Source organism: Salarias fasciatus, chromosome 2, assembly GCF_902148845.1.
Source record: "Salarias fasciatus chromosome 2, fSalaFa1.1, whole genome shotgun sequence".
In the NCBI taxonomy this organism is placed as follows: Eukaryota; Metazoa; Chordata; class Actinopteri; order Blenniiformes; family Blenniidae; genus Salarias; species Salarias fasciatus.
The window spans coordinates 17296575-17320538 of NC_043746.1; the positions used below are offsets into that span (position 1 = coordinate 17296575).

The 23964-nt window shown below is 40.8% G+C and overlaps 3 protein-coding genes across 5 annotated transcripts; 1 reads left to right on the forward strand and 2 right to left on the reverse strand.

Moving 5' to 3' along the window:
* Nucleotides 1-366: 366 nt before the first annotated feature.
* On the reverse strand, nt 367-9844 carry gdpd2 (glycerophosphodiester phosphodiesterase domain containing 2). 3 transcript variants are annotated; one of them, XM_030102113.1, is made up of 16 exons: nt 9635-9841; nt 7646-7881; nt 6848-6951; nt 6594-6687; nt 6019-6078; nt 5826-5924; nt 5637-5727; nt 5087-5232; nt 4259-4341; nt 3955-4114; nt 3625-3852; nt 3399-3547; nt 2483-2630; nt 2273-2355; nt 2156-2184; nt 367-1746 (listed from the first exon to the last, which is right to left on the reverse strand). In XM_030102113.1, exons 2-16 carry the CDS (start codon nt 7724-7726, stop codon nt 1658-1660), a joined length of 1644 nt encoding a protein of 547 aa, XP_029957973.1. In that variant the 5' UTR covers nt 7727-7881; nt 9635-9841; the 3' UTR covers nt 367-1657. The 3 variants fall into 3 exon arrangements, with proteins under 3 accessions (XP_029957973.1, XP_029957964.1, XP_029957981.1); XM_030102104.1 differs by having other exon boundaries at nt 367-2184; nt 9635-9844; XM_030102121.1 differs by lacking the exon at nt 2156-2184.
* A 3317-nt stretch (nt 9845-13161) lies between these two features.
* pdzd11 (PDZ domain containing 11) lies at nt 13162-18877 on the forward strand. The gene is made up of 6 exons (XM_030102180.1): nt 13162-13233; nt 15727-15834; nt 16159-16299; nt 16420-16518; nt 17259-17319; nt 18100-18877. The coding sequence occupies exons 2-6, from the start codon at nt 15742-15744 to the stop codon at nt 18132-18134; spliced, it is 429 nt and encodes a 142-aa protein (XP_029958040.1). The 5' UTR covers nt 13162-13233; nt 15727-15741; the 3' UTR covers nt 18135-18877.
* stard14 (START domain containing 14) lies at nt 18859-23364 on the reverse strand. Its single transcript, XM_030102133.1, has 7 exons — nt 23217-23364; nt 22944-23130; nt 22713-22860; nt 21852-21955; nt 21555-21672; nt 21420-21472; nt 18859-20709 (listed from the first exon to the last, which is right to left on the reverse strand). Exons 1-7 carry the CDS (start codon nt 23312-23314, stop codon nt 20503-20505), a joined length of 915 nt encoding a protein of 304 aa, XP_029957993.1. The 5' UTR covers nt 23315-23364; the 3' UTR covers nt 18859-20502.
* Nucleotides 23365-23964: the final 600 nt, after the last annotated feature.

Here is a 23964-nt window from a genome sequence, read left to right on the forward strand (position 1 = left end):
AGTGTGCAGAAGTTTCCTCTCACACTGCAGGAATATGTACTTTGTTTATCACTATTAGAGCTGTGAGTGTGTGGAGGGGTGTATAAAACAAGTGACTTTTAACTCTTTTTGAAACTCATTTCCATTGTTAAAAAGTACTGCAGTCTTTATCTGATCACAAACGACCAAATGACCATAATCAACTTGTTTTTGGTTCATCATTGACATTTTACCCCAGAAATTCAGAAACACAAAGGTACCAGTGAAAACAAGAATCATTCTTATAGAAAGGCCAAAGCAAATAATCCTACAGTCTTGTTTGCTTCCCATGAGGCTTAAAAGCAAACAAGTATCTTGGAGTAGAATGTTTCAAACCCAGGCACAGGATAAAGTATAAAATTGTTTTATTGTTTTTGGCTCAGGTTACAGTCTTCTTATATGTATTAAAAAAGTTAACTCTGAAACAAGATACATATTGACAGAACACACGATAGAAGGTATGACAGATATAGACAAAGTATCCCACACACAAACCTTGATAAAGAACCGTGGCTCTGTTGATATGGTGAAATTGTCTTATGGTTATATATGACACATCAATATTCCTTTTTATTCTTCAAAAAGAAATACTTTCTTCAACTCCAGGCGGAATCATTATAATATCTTCTGAACAGATGACACAAAGGCTGCTACTTCAGACCTGACTAAAAGGCCGCAGGGTAACTATGAGCAACTTTTTTCACCCAGCTTGGCCTTTCTACAGATATCTGGAAGACGGAAGAGTTCGTTACAAAAGGAACTTGGCTCATGTTTTGTCACAGTCGCAATGTCATCATATTTATGTGTCTTGGCAGTGCTGACGGTACGAGCACCAGACCAGCCACAATCTGTCCAGTCTTGCAGATCGAGCAGAGCGCTCTATCCAGAGGAGGCTGAAACATGTCGGCATGACAACCTCAATACAAATGTTTGTTTTGCTTTGATTTAGTAAAGATGTTTATTATGAAAAAGGTTTTCCATCTTCTTTATCCTGTTGAGGGTAGTGGGGCTCTGGAGCCAATCCCAGAAAAAGTTTAGAATTTAGTTAATTTTCACAAAATTGAAGTAAGTTTATATTCAGAAAGAAAAATAAGTACAATTTCAAACAAAATGCCAGTATTACAGATGTGTCCTGTTGCAAAATACATAGAAATGTCACAAAACCGAGTCTTCTTTTAGCAGCTCTTCATCTGTGATGCTGGTGAGACTTTCCAAGCAATTCACCGCTGCACTGGCCCAGGTTTCAGTTTTGTGCCCACTACTCTTACTAAAATGAAGTACTGAATTATAAACAGAATGAACTCTTCTTTTCGCTTAATGTAAACTTCCAGAACTGACAGAAAATTAAAGTTTAAACATCGGACCTCTTCAGTGCGAGAAGACAATAGGATCAGATGAAGGGAAACATCTTTACAGCCATGATTGTCTTCAAGGGCAATTCCAGTTCACCAGCTGGAACTTTTTTTTTTTTTCTTTTTTTAAGTGTGACACTGCCACCCAGTGGCATCAGATTATATCTGATTCACATTTTAGAATCTCTGCAAAAACAACATTCTAAACGTAATGGCTGAATAATAGTTGTGTGGTGGTTCACAGCAGCTTGCTCTCTTCCCCCGAATCAGATCCAAACCATTCGGTCTCAGTTTTGGGGGCTGAAAGGTGTGTTCGTGGGTAAAAAGGGATACAGCTCCTTCTCATTCCAGACTGCAGGACTGTGTCTTTCCACCTCTGTCAAGTTAGGAAAATACAGAAATGTGACTCTTTAAAAAACATTCAGCATTCAGTTTAAAATACACAAGGAGTGAAATAACAAAAACCAAAAACCGTCATTTGGACACTGAGTAAATATGCAAACCATCATGTCAAAACTGTTATTTAAGTGAGTGAAAAATCCAACAATAGTTGGTTAGAATGTTAGTAAATAAGGTAAATTTCACTCTGAGGCTGTTTTCACAATCAATGAATCGCTCCGGTCTATTTTTTTTTAAATCTTCAATTAAAAATAATCCAGTTTCTTTTGGAATTCCACTTTTTTTTTGACTGAACAATTCATTAATTGTGAAGCTACTGATTAGTTGATAACTAAACCAGCCATGATTTCTTCCCCAGGTGGTAACACATTCAGACAAACACTGACCTCCTCTGTGGCACAGACAGTGTGTTTTCCTGTCAGACAGTGAGGCGGGTGAGTCACTTCATCAACATTTTTCATGCAAATTCACAAATCAGTGCAGAAAGCTGCAGTTCATCGTACCACTGAAAGATGTAGAGGATGATCATGATCACGGCCGACGCGACGTCCACCGAAACCCAGATTGCTCTGTATTTTTGAGGCGCCTGAAACATACAGAAGAATTCCCACGCGTTCAAACCCCGTCCAGGAGAAACAAAGCTGTCAGCTTTCAAAACAAAACCTCAGGGTAATGTTTTTCTTCCCTGGATGGCGGTGTAAACAGCTGCTCACCATGGTCCAGTCGGGACGGTGGACGTTCTTGAGGAGGTTGCAGGAGTTGGTGGTGACGGAGCTGGCCCCTGCACACCACAGCAGGGAGAAGAGCCAGCGCTCATTGACCACCCACAGGTTCACGGAAATGTTTTCCCTCCGAAGGTCTCTGTCAAACAGGAGCACAAAGAAAAGCAAGAGAGACAACAGAAAACAAGCAGAATTATTGAGGATCATCTTCATGTGAAGACTGAGAACGCTGAGGTTTTCGCCGGGAGCGAGCAGAAGTGACGGGATTAGGAATGAGTCCACGAGGAGAACAGCTTGGTGGGAAAATGAGAGAGACGGATCGATCGTGCATGTAGGAGAGATGATGACAGCGTTGGAGGGAAAAGTTTGGTAAGGATGGAGCTGCGAGCTGAGAGGAGAAAGGGAAGGTCAGTGAGAGAGGTCATGCATGTGACTGGTGTGAGGACGGAGGATTCAGGAGGCAGGTACACGTGTTTTTTGCAATGTTTTGCCCGATTATGTTTTTAGCACAGGTTTTTAAAAAAAATCAATATGTGGTAAAATACACCAAAAAAAAAAAAAAAAGCGATCTTGCACACAAAGTGCACAATACAACGATGATCACCCATGGAACATCACATGTGTGCAACAACAGCCCATGTTCAGTGAGTTAATTCAGCACTAAAAATGACTGTAAAGACTCATTTAGGCATGTTGCTACACTTTTTCTTTTTTTAAATAATAGCTGCTGTCAGTTCATCTTGATAACAGCGTTCCTGGGGTGGGAAACTGTCTGAATTTCAACCCCTTGAGGTTGATCCCACCCCTCTATCTTCTATTCATCAACCACACTCCTGCACCTCCCCTCTGGCCTCAGGTCAGAGATAATATTGGCGTACTATTACGTATTTGCATGTGTTTTCTTTACCTGATTTTTCCCGTGCTTAGATTGCTGTATTTCAGATTTAGGTGTTTTCCGCCTCGGTTGCGCATTTCACTTTCATTGTTGTAGATCTGGGTGAAGCCTGGGGCTGTCAGGTTTACATATTCTCTGTTTTCTGAAGGAAGCCAGAAAACCTGTGAATGAAAGGGACTCAGAAAAAAGCCTCATCATATTAAAGGAAACTAATAAGTAGGAGGACGATTACACTCACCAGGCTTGGGTCGATGCTGGAATTCAAGATGGCGTCGACTGTGTCCACCGTGTCGTTGACTTTGTCCACCGTGCTGTTGTCCTGCTTTGACCTGTAGAGGTCAAAAAACACTGAGATGTTGTGTTCGTTGGCGAGATCAAGAAGCTTAAGTAAAGAGGGTATCGTCTGAACCCGGGCCATTTCCTTCTCTTCCTCTGACAGCCCAGACACGGAGTGAAAAGGATCCGTCTGCAGACGCACACAACACAACAGGCTGTCAGTAAAATGCTGCGTGACGGCAAGAAATCTCCTGGAGTGAATGTGAGGACGCACACGTTATCATCGCCTCACCTTCAGGAACCATTCACCTGCATTCAGACTCTGCAACTCCTCCAGGGTCAGGTCAGCGCTTATGCTCAAAGTCTTGTTGGGGAACTTCTCTTTAACGTTTGTTGTTCTCAGCAGGAACCCCTTTTCGTGATCGTGCATCAAGAAGGGAATCCGATCTTTACTAGTTATCAAAAATAATAGGAAAACAATATTAGCATCCTGATGTAGTCCTCACTGGAAATTTGTTTGTGGAGACATCCGGATATCATGTTACTTTAAAAGAAACATTAAAAAAAATAGCCCTCACTATGAAAACAGGCCGTACCTGAGCTGCACGTCTGTCTCGAAGGTGGTCACGCCGCACGCGATGCTCCTGTTGAAGGACATCATGGTGTTCTCCGGGGCCAGCTGGACACATCCAGGACAGATGGGGTGAGGTGTGTGCGAGTGCCCTATACACCCCCCGAAAGCTGCGTGAACACACACTCAGCCTGCCACCCCGTGTTGGACGGCGCTTATTGGCTCTTCAGCAGTGAAGCGAACTAACAAGGTCAGGGCAGAGCAGCATATGGGCCTCGCTTCCACCTGAGCCGGGCGTACAGGATGCTCACGAGAAAATCATATTTAATGTCAGCTGATAAAAAAAATGTTAATGATGCTTTTCAACTTAATAATTTATACAGCATTCAACATGTCAACCCTGGCGTGTGGCTGGAGATTCATTCAAAGCTTCGTCTCTCTTGCTTTTTATATCCTCTATTATGGAGGTGGACACAGTGACACTAGTTTCGTGTGCATAGTACATATGTTCAGTTAAAAAGCATCAATCCACTGAACACAACATGGTTCCTGTGGTTCGAAACGTCAAGTATTTTCTTACATTTGCTAAATGAATACATTTCCAAAAGCAGGAACAATCGTATGTTTTCTCTGACTTACATCAACTTGTACTAATTTTTCTGGTAAATATGGACAGAAATGCAGCAAGTTACCAGATATGGTGAGTTGATGATTAAGCCTAACAGATAGTTAAATAAATGTTGAAATCTCTCTTTAAGTGAGCGGTGAACTATCCTTCACCGTCTCCGCAGTAGGTGCTCTTGCCACAGCGAGCCATTGACGGTTCGATGGTATTTAGGACACTGCCACTCACCATCGGCGCGCCTCTGTGGCCAATCAGTTTGGGCTTTGCGGGTAGTTCCTCTTCGTCTATCAGACAGGGAGAAGTAATGGCGAGGGGACACAGGAAGATGGCTGCTGACACGACCAGAAACATCCCAGCGATCAGGATCTTAGAGCCTGGAGAAAACGACACACGAGTCCATGAGTCTGATGAAAATCTGCGTTGAGAAGTCAAAATAAACTGTCTCATCGGCTGCTCCAGATAACAGGCTCTTTTTTCCACCCGAAATAGCATCAGTGCTTTTGCAAACATGTATCAGACTGTCTTTATTTCTTCTTCTTCCTTTAAAATGAGTATGATAAATTCCATCACTGTCATTTGCTCCCACTCTGACTTGTTCTGCAGAAATAATCGTCTTTCTTCCACTTTGCTTTCACGAAACTCGACCCATCATTACATTGATGCCTGATATAATATTTTCCGACAGTGTTGTAATTTCTCCTCAGCCCTGTTGATTTTGTAATGATGTCTGACACACAAACCCACACACGCGCACACACACACGCACACACACACACACCTTTTTTGGCCTTGTGGAAGCTGCGGAAAACAAACAGGCTCAGCAGAGTCAAAGCTCCAGCAGCACCAAACTGCAGAAAGGGAGCAGTGGCCTGCAAAGAGGGTGGCGCAGATATCAGAAAGTCCATGAAAAAAGAAAATGAAGAGTCGCCCCCCCCCCCCCCAACATGTGCGTTTAATCTCACGATACCTGGAGAGACAACAGGACTGCCGGCCATTCTTCTTGCCACATGTGGCTTACTGCAGTGACGCAGGAAATGATGAACGCCACCCCCAAGAATAAGAAGACCTTTGCAGAGAAATGTTGAATCCGCAATTCGAACATTTTTGCACAAACTCAAAAGGTGATATCTCTATAGAAAAATGGTTTTAAATTTGATTACCTTGTGCAGACAGTGTAAGTCGAGTCTCTCGCCCAAGGCAACCTGGAGAAGTGCAAAAATCTGCAACACAAGGTGCAAATAAAACATGAAAATGTAACAGTAAAGATTTGCTTTGAAAGTAATATCATGTGTGAATGTGTAGTTTTTAACAACATATACACATTTTCACCTATTTGAAACAAATATTTGAAAAAAAAAAAGATGAAACTAATAAGACACCAAGTACTGAATGTGAGATTCACTTTATAAAAGAAGGAAGTATCACTTTGAGGGATGTTTTTGTGATTTTTTTTTTTTTTTTTTTTTGTGATGTTGTTTTAGAACCAGCAACCAAATGTAATGTAATGTATCCATCCCTTCTTCATGGCGACAAGGCAAAATCTGCAGGCACTTCCTGATACAGTATGGATCCATGGCTGGATGTGGTGAATTGACAAAAAAAAAGGCCTGCAGGCCCAGCAGTGCGCCGCAAACTGAAACTGTAACCTGTTTCAAAGCTGTGAACATTAAAATGCGTTGAAATTTGTGTTCAATTTGTGGTAACGGATTAAACTGAACAAGGATTTTATTCTCACCAGCAGCAGAACGCAGTAGCTGGTTAACACAGCAGAAATGATGATCAGCACCATGAACCAGTTCACCCACAGTTTCAGCGTTTCGAAGCCTTTCCTTGATAATAGAACAAAAGAGGGCATTGCAGGGTTAGCGGAGTAAAGGTCAACAATAGAGACCAATAGAGAAGAAATAAAAGAAAAGAAAGAGGAATCTGAGCTTTTGTGCTGGGTTCAGTGTGAGCCGCGTGGGTGTGTGCATGTTTGTGATCACTCACCAGTTTACATCGTCTTGATCATTAAACGCAACCAGACAGATATACATCCAGCTCAAGGAGAGCAGGGACACCACGGAGATCACTGAAAACCAGGGGCAGGCATTCTGCAATGATCACAACGATTGAATTATTACAGATTCTAAGAATTTATAACGAAAAACTCGAAGTTTCTAAATGAAACGATGCGAAACGTGTCACTGTGTATGTTGATTTCAAATAGAATTAGCATGATAATGGAACAAATCTGACGTTTTCTGCAGGAAAAACTTCTCAGTGTGTCGCAACAAACCAACACAAACAGGAGCTTTGTTAGTGTTCCCCGTTAACGCCACCTCCACCTTTCCTGCGAACCACAATCATATTCTTCCCCCATTCCATATAAGTCCCAAACAAACCTGCTAGTACATGTCAGTTGATTGTTATTTTTGGCAAGCAAATTCATTTTTGTCTTTTCACTTATCAACTTGATATTTACGAGCTGGATCCTGTTTCTTTATTGAAATGCATCGTTCTATTGGCAGTATTTCATGTTTCTGAATTTAGTCAGGTGGAATGTCAATCCATGATTACAAAGGTTTGAAAGGCTAAGCTCAGTGAAAGTACAAAGAGCATGACAAAAAAAAAAAAATCTCAGCAGCTGTCTGAAATGGATTATTCAATTTAAATTGCACATTCCTTCAGTGTTTTGGGGAAATGACAGCATGTGGGACTCGTCTGAAAGGGCCGATGATCAGAGATACGATGTACATTAGTGGTAAAACTTTATTATATACACACAAATAAGGCTGCAATACTCACTTTTCTTTCTCTGGGACTGTCGTTCCTCCAGTGGCAGCTGTACAAACCTCTGCTGCAGACTCTGCAGCAGTTCTGAGACATCGCTTCTCCTCAATCGCCCAGCAGAAAAAAGCAGATTATCTTCAGTCTGGACACCTGATACATCCAGCCTGAGGTCAGATGAGTGGAGCACCCCCCCCGATAATGCTTTCTCTGGATACAGGGGGGAAGGACTGTTCTCATTCACATCATAGAACCTGTTGGGGGGTAAAAAGACGACTGTGACAGAAAGCAAATGAGGGAGGTGGGGGAGTTTCTTTGCTTATTAAGGCAATCCTGGTTCAATAAGCCTCTCAATGGAGGCACTGTGCAGGGGGGGGGGGTATCGCCATTGGGGGCAGTTACAATGGGCTGCACCGTGGGGTATTGAGGGGTAGTGCACAGGCTGGCTTCACAGTGAAGTCACACTCTGTTGCAGCTTCTGCTGCACAAACAGGCCCAGTGACAGGCACGGCCGTGCACGCACAGAGGAAATACACAGGGTGCGAGGGATCAGTGAAGTTCACAGGGGAGGCGGGTAAACTGCCATAAATCTCTGCACTGAAGGGTTAAAATGAGAAAACAGGGCTTTACTCAACGGGTTTCATAATATTCTTAAGATGTGCCAAGTCCCCCCCCCCACACCCCCCTACCACCACCACCACCACCACCACCAGAGAAGACATGGGAAATATACAAATTACCTGTCACTCACCGAGAAGGTACATTGAGCAATCCAGGTTTCTGTTGTGAAAAGTCCCTTTACAACTCACTGTTCCTTGTCAGACTCGATTTGACTCAGGCTTTTGCCAGTTATCGCTACGCTTCGACTGTTGGTTTTGTTTCGGCAGTTAAAGCCAGGGTCAGGTCAAATGATCAAGTTCAAGGTCATCACACCACTTTCTAAACCATTAAGCCCCGGAAAATAAGATTCAGCATTTTTTCTTGAAATGAAAGGAATGTGTTGGCTCAGGATGTGCTTGGACAGGATTAAATTCTACTGATAACAAAACATTAGAAACCTTGTCTCATTGCATCGACACGGCATTTACCAGCGATCCTTAAACCTGAGACAAATGTTGAATATTATTGGTGAAATGTGACCAAAAGCACTGTCAACCAGTGACAAGATGCCACAGTAAATGAAAGAAAAATGTCCCCATTACAATCGGGGAACAATAAATACTTCCTCATGGATGAGTGCCTGACAACAGTGTCTCTCTCACGCTGCCATTTATTATAGTAGCAATAACACTTCAAAGCATTTTTGCTTTAGATCTGTACTTTAAGATAAACCAATGTGACAATTGAAGCATATCAGGAGTGCTTAAATGGGCACATTTAAACTCTCCACATGATTATTATTCAGCAAGTTACAGACACGTCGAGATAAGTTCTTTATCCATGCAGCATCTCTTCTATCAAACACATTTTAATCATTTAATATTAACTGATGAGGGATAAACAATCCACTAATGCCCCTAACTGATGCTTTTCAGAGGCAAACTGGTGGAACGAAAAAATGTAAACAACATCTCACAGTCACACTCCAACTGCAGTTTATCAAGCAGGTATTTTCAAAAAAAGGTTTGACTTCCTCCTGAACTGCTTTTCAAACGTTTCCACCCATGAAACTCCTTGAAAAAAATGTGATGGGAGGAAAACTTTTATTCAAAAAGACTTTTCTCTTGTTAATTTCACAACTTCTAATTAAAAACTACAGTTTCCCCATTCTTTAACAGAAAATGTGATTCCCAGAACTTAACAAAAACTGTTATACAGACAGATAGATATACAGGTGACAAAAAGTTGGCACCTTAAAAAAAAAACTTGTGAAAGTGAAACAATGAGCTGGTAAATCAACTGACAATCATTTCTCTCCACTGTGTAGGAGATCTATCTCTATCTCTATCATCTATCATCGATCTATTTATCTATATATCTATCTGCGTATTGATGAAAGAGACTCACCGTGGATCACTCTGCTCTGGGCTGTCAGCTCACGCGGACGCTGCTCTGATGAGAACCTCTGTGTTTGCCTTCCCTCCGCTTTTCTCGCATCCTGATCTGAATGTGAAGGGAATGTGAATGGAGCCACATGAATGGGGGCGGAATGAGGGGTGTCGCCCCCAGAGGAGGGAGGGGAGTGTGTGTGTGTGTGTGTGTGTGTGTGTGTGTGTGTGTGTGTGTGTGTGTGTGTGTGTGTGTGTGTGTGTGTGTGTGTGTGTGTCCCAGTAAAAGCCCAGGTCTAAGCGAGACGATGTGAAACCTGTTGCTTCAGGGTGGAAAAGTCTGCTCCCGACACTTCATGCTCAAACACGTGCGTGTGCGGGCAGGTACGTGCTCAGGAAGCCCCCAGGTGGCGCAGGTGGTTTCCAGAGACCGGATGAATTTCTAAATATATTCATACTTATCATTGCATTTCCTTCTTCCTTCTTTGTCCAGTCTGCTTTAACTTGAAAATGGATGGATAGTGTAATACTATTAAGCTTTTTCACCTGGTCGCTGGAAAGGTCCTGAATATCAAAAAAATGTTGCAATAAAATTTACAATAATTATTAATAATGTATTTTCTTTTCGAGGATTTTTTTTGTCTTAAATGATTTAATTTCATTAAATTATTTCATACTAAAACATTCAAACAAATAAACATATATCAATGGATAATAATAATGACAATAATATTAATAATAAAACCTTTAAAAAATAAATACAAATTTTAAAGATTTAATGGTGAAACATTAGTCTGTGTATCTGATGAGCCAGAAGCTGCATTGGTTAATCAAATAACAACAGCCAGAGTAAAACAGGATGTTTTTTTGTTTGTTTCTGAAACACAGAACTGTCACAGGTGCATTAGTTGATTGCATGTATTAACTGATGAAAAAATTAGCTGGAAACCTCAGTTAAAACATGTTCAAAACAAAATATCCAGAAGCCTCTCAGTCCTGACTAAAAGGACTAGCTAGACCAGAAATCTCTTTATATTCTTTACAACTCAATGACTTTATTCTTATGTGACTTACTTAGAATAAATGTATTAAGAAAAGATCAGTATTGTCTTAATTATTAATAATGGCAGAGATTAAAATAAAGACACCTGCTGCAGTCTTTAGCTCAGGAGAGTTGAAAGAACCAGTTTCAATCTACAAAATTAGCTTCACTGACTAAAAGTAGAAAAGCTTCACAAGAAGAAAATCAACCTAACAGAAATATATAATTGAATTACTGTAACTGCAGAGCTCAATTAGAGATGGGCAAGTTGATGCACGCACTTTACAAGACGTTTTGCAAGCTGGCTGTTGATCTGAAACTTTGACCAACATTTTTTTATGCTGGTCACAATTTCTAACCTACATTGTTGATTATGAAGTACAGTGACACAGAAGTCAGAGAAGCTGGTCTTTCCAACTCGTCTCATGAAACAGGTTTGATGAGGCATAATCTGAAAATGGATTTCATTTTTTTAATGATTTACTCAGTGCTCAGGTATGTGCTCTGCAGGCACGACAGCCTGCATGGTTTTATTAAGCAGCTCAGTTTAACTTGTACCGACATGAAAACTTCAGTTGAGGCTCAGTGAAGAGTGAAGTTAATGCTTGGAAGGGATTTTGAAACCAGAATATTTTATCCACCGATATCAAATGTCAACACACACACACACACACGCACAGTCTTGTATTTCTATCCTTGTGGGGACCGTCCATTGACTCCCATTCATGTCTAGCCCCTAACCCTGACCCTTACCCTAACCCTAACCCACACCACAACAAAGCCTAACCCTAAAGAAATGTTTTTGCACTTTTACTTTTTTCAGCAACAACAACATGGTCAAGAAAACACTGTTTCTCCTACTTAGGACCGGAAAAAGGTCCCCACAAGGCACGTCGTTCCACGTTTTGCTATCCTTGTGGGGACATTTGGCCCCAACAAGGATAGAAATACGAGAACGCACACACACACACACACACACACACACACACACACACACACACACACACACACACACACACACACACACAAGCACACACAGTCTCGTATTTCTATCCTTGTAGGGACCGTCCATTGACTCCCATTCATGTCTAGCCCCTAACCCTGACCCTTACCCTAACCCTAACCCACACCACAACAAAGCCTAACCCTAAAGAAATGTTTTTGCACTTTTACTTTTTTCAGTAACAACAACATGGTCAAGAAAACACTGTTTCTCCTACTTAGGACCGGAAAAAGGTCCCCACAAGGCACGTCGTTCCACGTTTTGCTATCCTTGTGGGGACATTTGGCCCCAACAAGGATAGAAATACGAGAACACACACACACACACACACACACACACACACACACACACTCAAAGCTACAGCGGCTTAAACATTTTATCTGTACTCATAATTTCACATTTCAAAGGTGAACATTTGAAGACTTGTGGTCTTATATCTCCTCAGATATTACAAAACACCCAGATTACAGCAGAACAGCTTCTTGAGGTGTTTACTTTATATTAGGGTCATTGCATTTTCTTATCTGTGTTATATATTAATACAAATAGTAAACTAGCTTTAACTTGGAAATTTCCCCTTCAAGATTTGATGTATTCTAGGTTTCAGATGTCCAAAACAAATTCTTTTTTTTTTAATTATTATTATTTAGCTCAAAAACAAAGTAAATACTTTTCAATAACTGAGGTCTGTTGACCATAAATGTGGTATTTGTGATGTTGACTTTAGTGAAGTAGGCTAAAGATTTATAGCAGACGTTGGGTTATTATTCATTCTGTGAAAGCTGTCAAAACTGCTAGAGTCAAATTTGACCCACTGCCATGGAAATGTTTGAAATGGTACGAAAACGTTTTCCTGTTTAAACTTTGACACTCAACAATATAGTACTGTGACAATATCCAATATCTCACACTTAAATGCCCAAGAGGGCGTTGAAATAATTTCCTCTGGTATTAATAAAGTATTTTCTATTCTATTCTATTCTATTCTATTCTATTCTATTCTATTCTATTCTATTCTATTCTACTCTAGATATAACCGCCATAGATTATACTAGATTGTACCTGCTATATTGTGTTGTAAATGCTGCTTTGAAGTTGGGTTATTTGGAACTTTCTTTTCTCATTACAATACTAACATAGTCAATGTCACCAAATTAATGATTTATCCTGCAATTTATTTCTTGTTTTCTTTATTCCTTTAAGTTCAGTTTATTGGCATTCTAAACACTGATATTTAGTCACCAGATGCTTACTTTTAACACAGAAAAAAATCTAAAAAGTTATTTCAGAAATTATTGCCTCGATGTTGATGTAATAGTTATGACAACTGATTCAATTATTAAGTCTTCCGAGATCGCCTCTGCATAAATACCTGAAGTAACTTAGTTAACTGTGTGCAGCCCAAAAGGTCCTGAAAGTTACAAATAAATCTAAGTAGCTAGATGGATATGCACAGAATTGATTACGTGGTGTTGTTGTGGTGCAGTACCGCTCCAGGACAGCAGGTGGCGCTGTCGCTCTGTGGAAGCAGTGAACACGCCGTAGAGAAGAACTGCAGCCCCCTGACTAGCAGGTAAGCTAACATGTATTTGTCATGTTTAATGTCATTTTTTGCACCTTTATCTCAGAATTAAACCGTGTCCCTCTTTTCTACAGCTTGGTTTATGATAACAATCGGTGTCTGCGTTATTTGTCGCTTTTTTTTGGCAAAGCAAAGTAACGTCGCTCTGTAGTTGGAGAGCTAAGTTAGCATCTCTTTGACGTTCATTGCAGAGTCAAATACAGATTCAAGCTGTTTTTAATCAACATAAGTTCTTCAAAACGTCATTGACGCATGTTTCGGGTTATACAGGCTTCTTGCTGCTACACATACTTCTAGAACAGCGTACTTTAATAAGATTGGTTGACAAATGTTGGAGGAAGAAAGTGGCAGGTTGTTTGGCTTTGTTGCTTTCTGTGTAATAACATCACAGACTCTGAAAAGCAATTAGGAAAAAAATGTTTATTTATTTATTGATTTATGCTCTGAACCTTTAATTAAACCCTGTACAATACACCGATTATAATGTACCTTTTATATTCAGCATGTGTATTATATGATTCTGGAATGTGTGAAATGTTCACAGACAGTTCACTTTTCACCGCTCATAATGTCAGGATTTCTGCATTAATCAGATGCATCGAATCGGCGTGAGAAGAACTATAAAGCGAAGCTGTCGTGCGTCTTCCATATTTTCTTGAACAGTAGCAACACTTGTGTCTTATATTGTTTCCCTCTACTGTTAAATAACATACAGTACTGTGCAGAAGGCGGGTGTGGGGAGAGTGGGAGCTTCTTATGGGCAAATAAACACAGGTTACATGTGCGCAGGTTTATAATTGCAATCGACCGATCTTGTGCGTTTTGTTAATTTTGCATGGAATAAACTGTAATCCTAGTTATTGAACCATTATTTGCAGAGCAATCGGTAGATCACACCCATAACCAAAAAGCAGTACATTTATTTATTTAATTTTGAATCAATTCATGCATATTGCCATGTGCATTAGCTGGGGAAAAATTAGTTCTTTATGTAGGGTTGAGGTTAACAGAACCCTAACCCTTTAGTTTCAAAGCAGCATCAGTTCTGCACATAGGTTTTGAATGAACAGTCCCCTTTTTACAACACCTGGGTGAACTTGAATCTTTTGTAAATGTAGTCTGGTTCAGATCCTTCTGTCTCTCCATATGAACCTAATCAAACAGGACTAGTATGTTAAAATCAGGGCTATGCTGGATCCACACAATCACATCCAGTACGCCTCTGGCTTCAGTTTGTTTTGATTTGTTTTGCTGTCCTGTAGAATAAAATTACAGAGAATCAGACACATTTCTTATCAGTATTATATGCAGTGTTAGGCAAGTTACTTTTAAAAAGTAACTAGTTATAGTTAGTAGTTACTTCTTCAAAAAAGTAACCGGGTTAAGAATTTGGATCCCCTCATAATGGAACTTTCACATGCATGTTCAATTATTTATTATAAAAGTGAATATATAATGAATTAAATAAATGAATATTTGACAGAATAGATTGCAAATAGGAAACACTGCATTATTCTAAATTATTCAGAAGTTGCTGTGATGAGACAAGACGCCAGTCAAATTTGATTTGTAGCTGTAGAGAGCATTTCTACATTTGTAAAGGAGTAAGAAAATACAATTGATGAATGCCACTAGATGTCTGTACTTCCATTTAAAAAGCTGCCTCTGAATGATCAGGGCTCTTTATGGCTGTGTCTCTGTCACGTCACACGACGCACTTTTCACCAATTTCTTTCTGTACACAAACCTCCTGCTCTGTCGGCTCTGCTGGACTTTGGCGAAGGAAAAACCAGCTGAAAGTGGTGAAATGTAGTAAAACAGAACCGCGCCTCATATTGTTGTCAGTAACAACAATGGCATTGTAACGCTTGGAAAAATAATTAGTTAGATTAGTCGTTATTAAAAAATAGTAACCAACACCATTTGTTTTAATGCTGTGACTCCCATCAGTTCTTGCTGATAAAGCTGAATTTAACCTAGATATGCAAATAAGCAGTTATACAAATTAGATGATGATGTCATTTAGAATTTTCCTGACTGAGTTGGCAACAATGTATCAGTTTTAAAGCAACATTGTTTTTTTTTTTTTTTGGAAAACTCAATAAAGTGCATCATATTTGAATATTAATGAAGCATTTATTGTAAATATAATTTCACATTATTCACTGTAATATGTATAACACAGTTTCAATTCAGCTTTATTTATAAATACAACACAGTTCCACATGAGCACAACAGGCATAAAACTCCCTTTTAAAAGGAAGAAACCTTCCAGAGAGAGAGAGAGCACAGACTAGAAGAGACAGGTATATGATAAGCAGCATTATAATCCACCACCCTATAACATTTGTACAGTTTTGATATTCATGATAGGGTTTTTTTTTTATTATTGTTGTTTTGAAGAAACACTGAAAGCGTTAAACTCAAGCGATTACTTTTACCTTACCTACTTCACTTTGCTAACTGTGAGTGTCTTTCCTATAGGTGTTTTCAGTAAGGATGGATCAGAAAATCCCTTATGATGACTACCAGCTCCCGGTGGTGTTCCTGCCCTCCTATGAGAACCCTCCAGCATGGATACCGCCGCAGGAGGTGTGCAACAGCTGAACTGTACACTGACCCTAAACACCCAAATGTTCCTGACAAAGTTGTTTTGCTTTTAACATCATAAACTGTAGTCTCATTTAGAGATGTGTTATTTTGGTGTTGGATGCTGAATGTCATTTAAGATTAGACCAGTTTGGCTGCATGCAACTGTTCCTGAAGTCAATTTCTAAGGCGTCGATAGATAGCAGTAGTTTAAGTCAGAAGTCAAATATGTGAACAGTATCATTGTCAGTTTCAAATGAAATGTGTTTAGTGTAAAAAATGTTCCAGTTTTTGTTATATTTTTTTCATTTCTTGGCCCTATTTTAGCGCGTTCATCACCCTGACTACAACAATGAGCTCACCCAGTTCCTGCCTCGCACCATTGTGTTGAAGAAACCTCCAGGAGCTCAGCTGGGATTCAACATCCGTGGAGGGAAAGCGTCGCAGTTAGGAATATTCATATCCAAGGTGTGTGTGAGCGCACACACGTTAGTGTGGACCTTTTGTATTTATTGTGCTGCTGTAAAACCATTTGCTTTTCAAAGCTGTCCACAGTGTGACTTCATATTTCCATGTGTGTGTCGACAGGTTGTTCCAGACTCGGATGCCCACAGAGCGGGGCTCCAGGAGGGAGACCAGGTTCTCTCTGTGAATGACGTTGATTTCCAAGATATTGAGCACTCAAGAGTAAGCCAGAGCAGTTGTGGTTTAAAATCATTCATGTGTAAGATCATTACATACCATCTGTACTGACACACACATTGTTGTCCATTTGTTTTCAATTTGCTGCTTTAAACTATTCGCCTTTTGTTTTTCCTTCTTATCAGAGCTTGTTTTCAGTCACTTTTGGTTTCAAGGATCTATTTTTCATAGAGGATGAGCATATGTTGACATTTTACATCGTCGTAAGAGCAAAGCTGAAACAAACCCTATATACTGGTATTTTTACATCATCTTGGCTTCAAAAAGAAACATTTTTCAATCAAAACTTAGTTTGATTATTCAACAAATTTGAAAACTTTCTTAGAACTTGCAGATTGTGCAGCCCCGTCAGAACGATATGGGATGTATTTATGCATCATATTGAGATTTATCTGTGTTTGAATTCACGTGGAGTCGAGTCTGAGCCTACCGAAACAGTTAAAGGAACTGAGCAGTAGATCTTATTTTCTTATCAGCGGTGTGGAAACTCTTATGTTTACATTTTAATATGAGAGCATCAACTTGTAGCTTGTAAGAAAAACAAAAAGGCCAAGTACAATGAAATCTACTTTTTTCCTTTAGAACAAGTATAAGCACTTTTGTTGTGCATGTAAATCTGTGTCTTAAGATATAAAAGATGTTTTTTTTTTATTATTATTATGTTAATTATTACTGGTTTTGAGGAAGCAAATGAAAAGGAGGTAAATGTTTTGTCTTCCTCTCAGGCTGTAGAGATCCTGAAAACGGCCCGAGAAATCCTGATGAGAGTTCGCTTCTTCCCTTACAGTAAGTTTTGGTTTACTGAACCATATCAGGACCACAGATTAGTTTGGATCGTTTATATAGTCATATCTATAGTCATATCTTTTGTGTTAAAGATAAGAAAGACAGCATATCTTTTGTTTTGTCCCACTGTGGACTTCCCTGTGCAGGGAAGGTTTCAAATTATTGCTGGAAATATTTAAAATTTCAATCAGGGTTGGACAATTTTAATCACCGTGAAAGAGTTCTTAGACGTTGAACGTTGCCCAGTTTTTTGTGTCCGTTTAAGTACACGTCCCTTTGGAGCTGGATGCTTATTTCCACATGTTTGTCTTTCATAGAACTTACACACAAATGGCTTTGTTAGAAACAAAAATGCTTCACTAACTGAAGCAGAAATCCTCAACTTAGCTCCAGGTGTTGATGAGATAGAAATATCCATGAAATGTTTTTTTTTTCATCTCTTCAATGTTTTCCTATTTTTGTTGTAAATTCACTGAAATTAAAGAAGAAAATCTGCATTTAAAAACACATCTTGTGGCAAATGTGTGTTTTAGTAAAATTCCAGTGTCAATGTGTGGGAAGCGATAAAAACATAATGAATCTCCAGTCCTGTCTCACACACACACCAGATTCTCACACTGCCCACATCCTTCAACAAAAACAACAACAACAAAAAAAAGGCTGTCTTCAGAGTCAGTGACTGAAATCATGTCGGCAGGAGATTATATAATGAGTCTTCTTATAGTGCTATAATGATGTCCCCTGTGTGTGTGTGTGTGTGTGTGTGTGTGTGTGTCTCAGACTACCAGAGGCAGAAGGAGCGGACGGTGCACTAGGTGGCAGCAGAGCGAGCAGCAGAGGCTTCTCGTCACTGCGTTCCTCCCACAGACTGTGGCCTCCACTCCATCTCTGCTTGAGGATGACTGATGGATGACTAACCATCTCATTCCCAGTCCTCCATGTCAGGACAGCCCAGGATCCATCTACAGACTGGGAGTGAAGGTTTCACGCTCGACGCCTGAGATCCACTGCTGTACCTAATGATCCCTGCACACGACTGACTTCCCATTTACATAATCCACATTTGCATTAATTACAGATAGGATATTTTCCCCACTCTTCCTCAGGCCATAATTAGATGTTTGTTTGTTTGTTTTGCTGTGGACTTTCAGATGTTGCTTTACATTCAAAGTACATGATCTCTAACAGACCCAAACTGTATATTTCTGCAGACACTAACTCATCTGGTACAAAGGCGGTCCAGCCTTTCATACTGTAAAAGTAATTTATAGTGCACGACTTCTGTTTTAAAATTAACACTTTTTTTATATGAATGAGGATATTATCCATCAAGTTTTAACTATTTAAAGATATCTTTAAATGTGTATGAATTGATTTGTGTAAATAAATATACATTTCAGAGACTACTTTTGAGGACTACTCACAATCACTTTATTGTTTTTACCAAGTCTTATGTTTCATACATGTTTTACAAAATGCTCCTGGACTAAACCTTGTTACTTTCTGTGTAAACTGTATATTTCAGGTGCCAAACTATTTAATAAAAGTGTGTTGAAGACATGATGTGTTTGAGTTCTGGCCTAGGGATGGGTAAAAGTGGCAACTTAAAAATTTCCCTTGGTATATTGTAAAACTATTTCCATTCAATGACTTAAAATCTGTTTACTCTGTCATCTGATCTGCCGCAGTTTGTTTAGAGACGTTTGACTGCAAAGCTTGTCGCCTCTGCAGCTGCAAGATTCCTGCAGCCTGCCTGTTTTTACGAGCTCGCCTCGTGGGAGAATTGAGGTTCATGTTTATGCAGTAATTCTTTGCAATAGAATAAAAATAACCTCCCATTCACCTGCTCATCATTGGTGTGTGATGACTGATCTGATAAACCTGTTTCCTAAACTAAGTGCTATGACTGGCATGAATTAAGAAATGAAAGGTTTTGAACTTGAGTAGCCTCCGTTTCTGTTCACGGACTTGAGGAACCTGCTGGAAATCAACTGGTTTGACACAGGTTTAAGCAGCAAAACTTGTTGTGCTCTCGTCTGCTGGTTTCTGCTGAAACTGACTGTCATTAGAAAGATGCCATGAATGACAGTGATTTTTTTCCAACGCATTTCAACCTCATGAGGTTTATTTTAAAAAAAAAGTCGAGACTGTGCAACATTCTTAAAAAAAAAAAAAAAATATCAAGACAAAAGAAAAACAAAAAACTGAGCTCAGCCTGCAGGGCTTCATTTCAGGGGCCTGTCCACCACCAAGACTTCATTCATCTGAACATACAGTAACTTCAAATAAATACATTAAATAAACAGACATGTCTATTCAAACTCTTCAGATAAAGTGACATTCAACAGGCACATTTTGCATGTTAAAACAGCGTTCCATGTTTCCTCCACGTGAGGCGACGCAAGTCGAACATCTTACAGTGCACAACAACAGGAAACCTTCAGAAAGTCGACTTTCATTACACACGGCAGAAGATTTTCTAACTAAACGTGACAAATAAAGTGAACTTATGGTCTGCAAAAATAAAATAACAATAGTGGCGGATTATCCAGAGCTGCTACACACACCCACCCACAACCTTTTACCAAAGCAGGCGTCATGTGAATCTACCAACTTGTGTTTTAACAGTGTGACACACACACACACACACACACACACACACACAAAACTCTTCTCTGTCTGAATAAACTCTAAAAGACAAAAAGACTGGTTTAAACGTTTGGAAACGTGGTGTCAGAAAAACATAACTCTTCAATCGGCAGACACTGATGCCCAAGCTTTCCATTCACAGTCATTTATAAGAAGAGGTTCGGGGACAAAAACCTCTCAATTGGTGTCAACTTTAAACTTTGTTTTACTGAACTGCATGTAAAAATGGCCAAACGGACAGCCCGTTGTAAAGGTAGTGTTAAAGCTCTGTCGCATCCTCAGACACTACAGAGAAGGGACGCCACTGAAGACCTGGTTTTGGCTTATTTTAACAACGACTGAGGTGAACGGCAACTTGATCCGTGCTCATTTCTATCTGGTAAACACTTCATATTCTTGCTCATCCCAAAAAGGCACACTGGATGGAGATCATTGGGATGTAACAGCAGAGTTCTGAGGTCTGGAGTCTTATTGCTTCGATGAGTATTTACAGTCCGTCTCCCAATCCTTCCCTTTCCGTCCCCGCCTCCTGCTTTATCTGCTGTCCTTGCATTCCTGGGCGTCCACTTTGGAGGATTCGTCCACGTGTTCCAGTTCGTCCGCTCTCTGCAAAGACAGCTTGGCGGGATCCATGGCGGGCAGCCTGTTCTGCTCGGGGTACAGCCACGGCTTGTAACCGGGCGAGTTCTGGAGTTTCCACTCCTGGTAGCCCTTGCCCGCCGTGTGCACGTGGGTCATCACCTGGAAGGAGAGCAGATCGTTACACAACGAGGGCCGCGTCACACCTTCATTGTCAAGTCAATAAAACAGCAGATATGGCAACACAAAGCAAAACGTTGTGACGGCAGGTTGGTTCATGGGTCGAAACGATTACTCAGACTGTGAGAAAGTATTTACAACGGTCTGACTCAGTCCGCAAACACACCAGATCAAATACCTCAGCTTCAGAGGGAACACAGAGGCTTGATTTACAGATTGTGAGATTGCGGCTGATAATTGTCCCAAATCTATGCTGGTTTCTAGAAATCACTGCAACTCATAAATATGCCAGTGTCTCTGTTAGCAGGCAGGAATCTCCCAGATGCAGTTTGCACACACTCTCACACACACACACACACACACACAGACAGATAGTTTGCTCTAAATAGTTTCCATCTGCAGAAGATATGAAAACCTGGGAAACGAGTTCGTCCAGGAGAACGAGCAAGCCGAGATGCTCCTTTGTCTGCCGTCTCACCGGGACAGGCCCGTGAATCGAGTTACTATGGTAACCATTGTCCGCTAAGACACATGAAACTCTCACTCCCTCATGTGCGCACATACACACACCTCTTATGCATTTCTTGAATCACCTTGAGAACACACCCCCCCCGGGGTAAACGCATAGGTACTTTATCGATATAATCTTAAATTTGACTTTCACAACAAATCAAGATTTGGGATTGACGTACCTGGGGAGCGAGGACTTGAGATGCTTTGTTGATCACCCACTTTGGAAGAGAACCTAAAGAAAACACACGCGCAAACTCTTTAAGAAACCGTGAAACTGTGGAGGAATCATGAACAGATGGTGGAGAGCGTCTTACCCATAGGATCGGCCTGTGAGAGATAGGTAAACTGACAGCTGTTTGGTCCCGTAGGCTGGATGTAATAACCAGTCAGGATGGAAATGGCTCTCACGTTGGCTTTGGTCGGCGGGTGTTCCTGCAATGGAGCAAAAAAATCAAATTCTAAAATACAACTTCGAAGACTTTTGCCATGTGTGCCTGTCACAGCGGTTAAAAGACATGTTTGCACACAGAACATTAAGACAAGAGAAGCCTCAGAGTGGCTAAAGGCAGCGGCTGCCACGTGTGCCAGAGTGTGCGGAGGAGGCGGCGTACCGGGTGTTTGACTGAGAAGTTAAAGATGATGTACTCATTATCCTTCACTCGCCAAGTACGCAGAGTCACTACATCTCTGTTCTTTATGGGCGGTGGACAACGCCCTGCAGAGAAGGAGGGGGGAAAAAAAAGACATGGAAATCAAGTTAGAATTTGTCTGACTTGATCCGTTAGTTCCGCTGTTGTTCGGCACAACCTCACATTTCAGCCTTGTTATGGCAATAAAGACACAGGTGTAATAAGAAGCCGAGCAGTCTTTAACCCTGAAGGATCAGCAGGACAAACTCTCATGTCTACAAGCAGAAGTGAAACTTAAGAACAAGGACATTTACACAAACTATGAATGAATCCAATTAATTATTCACTATAATTAAAAAAAAAGTCCTGAAATACAACCACGACTACAAGTAATCACTGCTGGAAATAAGTACAATTCACAAAAATATGTTCTACTTTAGAAATCCATTAGATGGAATTAAATATGTGCACAATAACAGGAATAATTCTTGCTTGATAGAGTATTTTTTTTTTTACAATAAACTGCCATACTAGTATTTTGTTTGAATTCACAATGTAATTAAATGCTGTTAAATGGTAAGAAATAGCTTGACAAGTTTTTGAGAAAAGCACTAATACTAACTTTTACTTGTAAAAAAAAAAATTAGTTACATAAATTTAGTTATATAATCAAACTGGACCACATGTTTTTCCTTTTTTGTTTATCATATTGCAGTATTTCTATTTAAAAAAAGAAAAGAGAAACATTCTATTCTTAATTCCTACACTTCCAGTTACCATCCTGCCATATTAATAAAGTGTCTGCGTGCAGCAGTGTGGCGGGTGGCGCGCGCGAGTCCTCACACGAGTAGTATCCGACATCAGCGTTGTCGGAGAGGCTCGCGATGTCGAAGCTCTCGTTCATGGCGGAGTCCCACGTCTTCCTGTACTCCCCGTCGTGCAGGACGTCGTACATGGTGGCGGCGGACACGTCGTCTATCGACAGGATACACTGGAAGGCGGGAAAACACGCCGTCAGACTCAAGCAAACGCCGATTATTTCGGTCCCCCGGTTCGCTCACAGCTCCGTCTCACCTTGATCTTGTGGATTTTGGGATGTTGACTTTTCTTCTTCGCGGGGTTGACCTCGACCAGCACCTGCTTCCCGTTCTTGTTGTACTTGGTCACCCAGTTCTCGGTTGATAAACACTGTTTCTTGAAGTCATCAAAGTCCGCGTCGGTGGGGACGATACTCGCGCGCTGCTGCTGAGACATTTCGCTCCTTTATATATAAATAAAACAAAAAAATAATAATAATAAAGGAAATATTTCTAAATAAAAGCGTGTGACCTTCCCGGCGAACCAGACCTTGTGTGGAGTTTTCTGCCTCCGGAGACGCGGTTATAAGGGAGCTGCTCGCAGATCAAGTCGAGCAGGATTTTTTCGAGGCGAAAGTCTTGAGACATCCCTTCAAAGAGCTGCTCCGCGTGCGCAGCCGTGCGTCCCGCATCCAGGTGTGCGTGAAAGGAGCCTCTGTGGCCACGCCCCCTCCGGAACTGAAGGCAAGCCCTCACCTTTCCAGGTAAAGTGTTTACCTGAAGAATGGAAGATTGAGGAATACAGGAGCAGAGCTGACGCAGTGCTGGAGGTATCCTGTTAGGAAAAGACACCAGGCCTGTGTTTACAGCAGGCTGGGCTCAGGGGGCGGCTGGGGGGGGGGGGGGGGGGGGGGGGGGGGGGGGGGGGGGGTGGGTGGGTGGCTGAGAAGCAGAGTGCCATCACGACTACGGCGGTGCAAACACATCTACTATGTTTGGAGCATGAATAAATAGGAATACACCAGTCAGTCAAGGACCAGGCTGTCCTCAGTGGTGACCTTGTCTTTGGTTATTCTCTATTCGTTTTTTCATCACTGCAGTTCAGACTGGGAGCAAGCACAAGGGGTTTTTGTTTCTTGCTGTCATGAAGAGATTATTGCTGTTTTTTCAGTTCAGTCCATTTTGGACTTCCTCAGAGGCCAGACAAGTGGACTCAGGATTGGGAGTTTGCAGGTTTGAATCCCACAGTCGACAGTTCACCTGAGCAAGACCTTTGACCCTCATAGGATGAGTCAATA

What these genes read in the sequence shown, in the direction of transcription:
- gdpd2 (XM_030102104.1), bottom strand. Translation starts at nt 7,726, where the DNA reads ATGTCTCAGAACTGCTGCAGAGTCTGCAGCAGAGGTTTGTACAGCTGC. An exon ending in ACTTACACTGTCTGCACAAG is followed by an intron (nt 5,925 to 6,018) that starts GTAATCAAATTT and finishes TTCTCTGCAAAG; the next exon opens with GTCTTCTTATTCTTGGGGGT. An exon ending in CCAGCATCGACCCAAGCCTG is followed by an intron (nt 3,548 to 3,624) that starts GTGAGTGTAATC and finishes TTTCATTCACAG; the next exon opens with GTTTTCTGGCTTCCTTCAGA.
- pdzd11 (XM_030102180.1), top strand. Translation starts at nt 15,742, where the DNA reads ATGGATCAGAAAATCCCTTATGATGACTACCAGCTCCCGGTGGTGTTC. An exon ending in TAGGAATATTCATATCCAAG is followed by an intron (nt 16,300 to 16,419) that starts GTGTGTGTGAGC and finishes GTGTGTCGACAG; the next exon opens with GTTGTTCCAGACTCGGATGC. An exon ending in AAGATATTGAGCACTCAAGA is followed by an intron (nt 16,519 to 17,258) that starts GTAAGCCAGAGC and finishes TCTTCCTCTCAG; the next exon opens with GCTGTAGAGATCCTGAAAAC.
- stard14 (XM_030102133.1), bottom strand. Translation starts at nt 23,314, where the DNA reads ATGTCTCAAGACTTTCGCCTCGAAAAAATCCTGCTCGACTTGATCTGC. An exon ending in CCAAAATCCACAAGATCAAG is followed by an intron (nt 22,861 to 22,943) that starts GTGAGACGGAGC and finishes CCCGCCTTCCAG; the next exon opens with TGTATCCTGTCGATAGACGA. An exon ending in CTCAAGTCCTCGCTCCCCAG is followed by an intron (nt 20,710 to 21,419) that starts GTACGTCAATCC and finishes CTCTCCTTCCAG; the next exon opens with GTGATGACCCACGTGCACAC.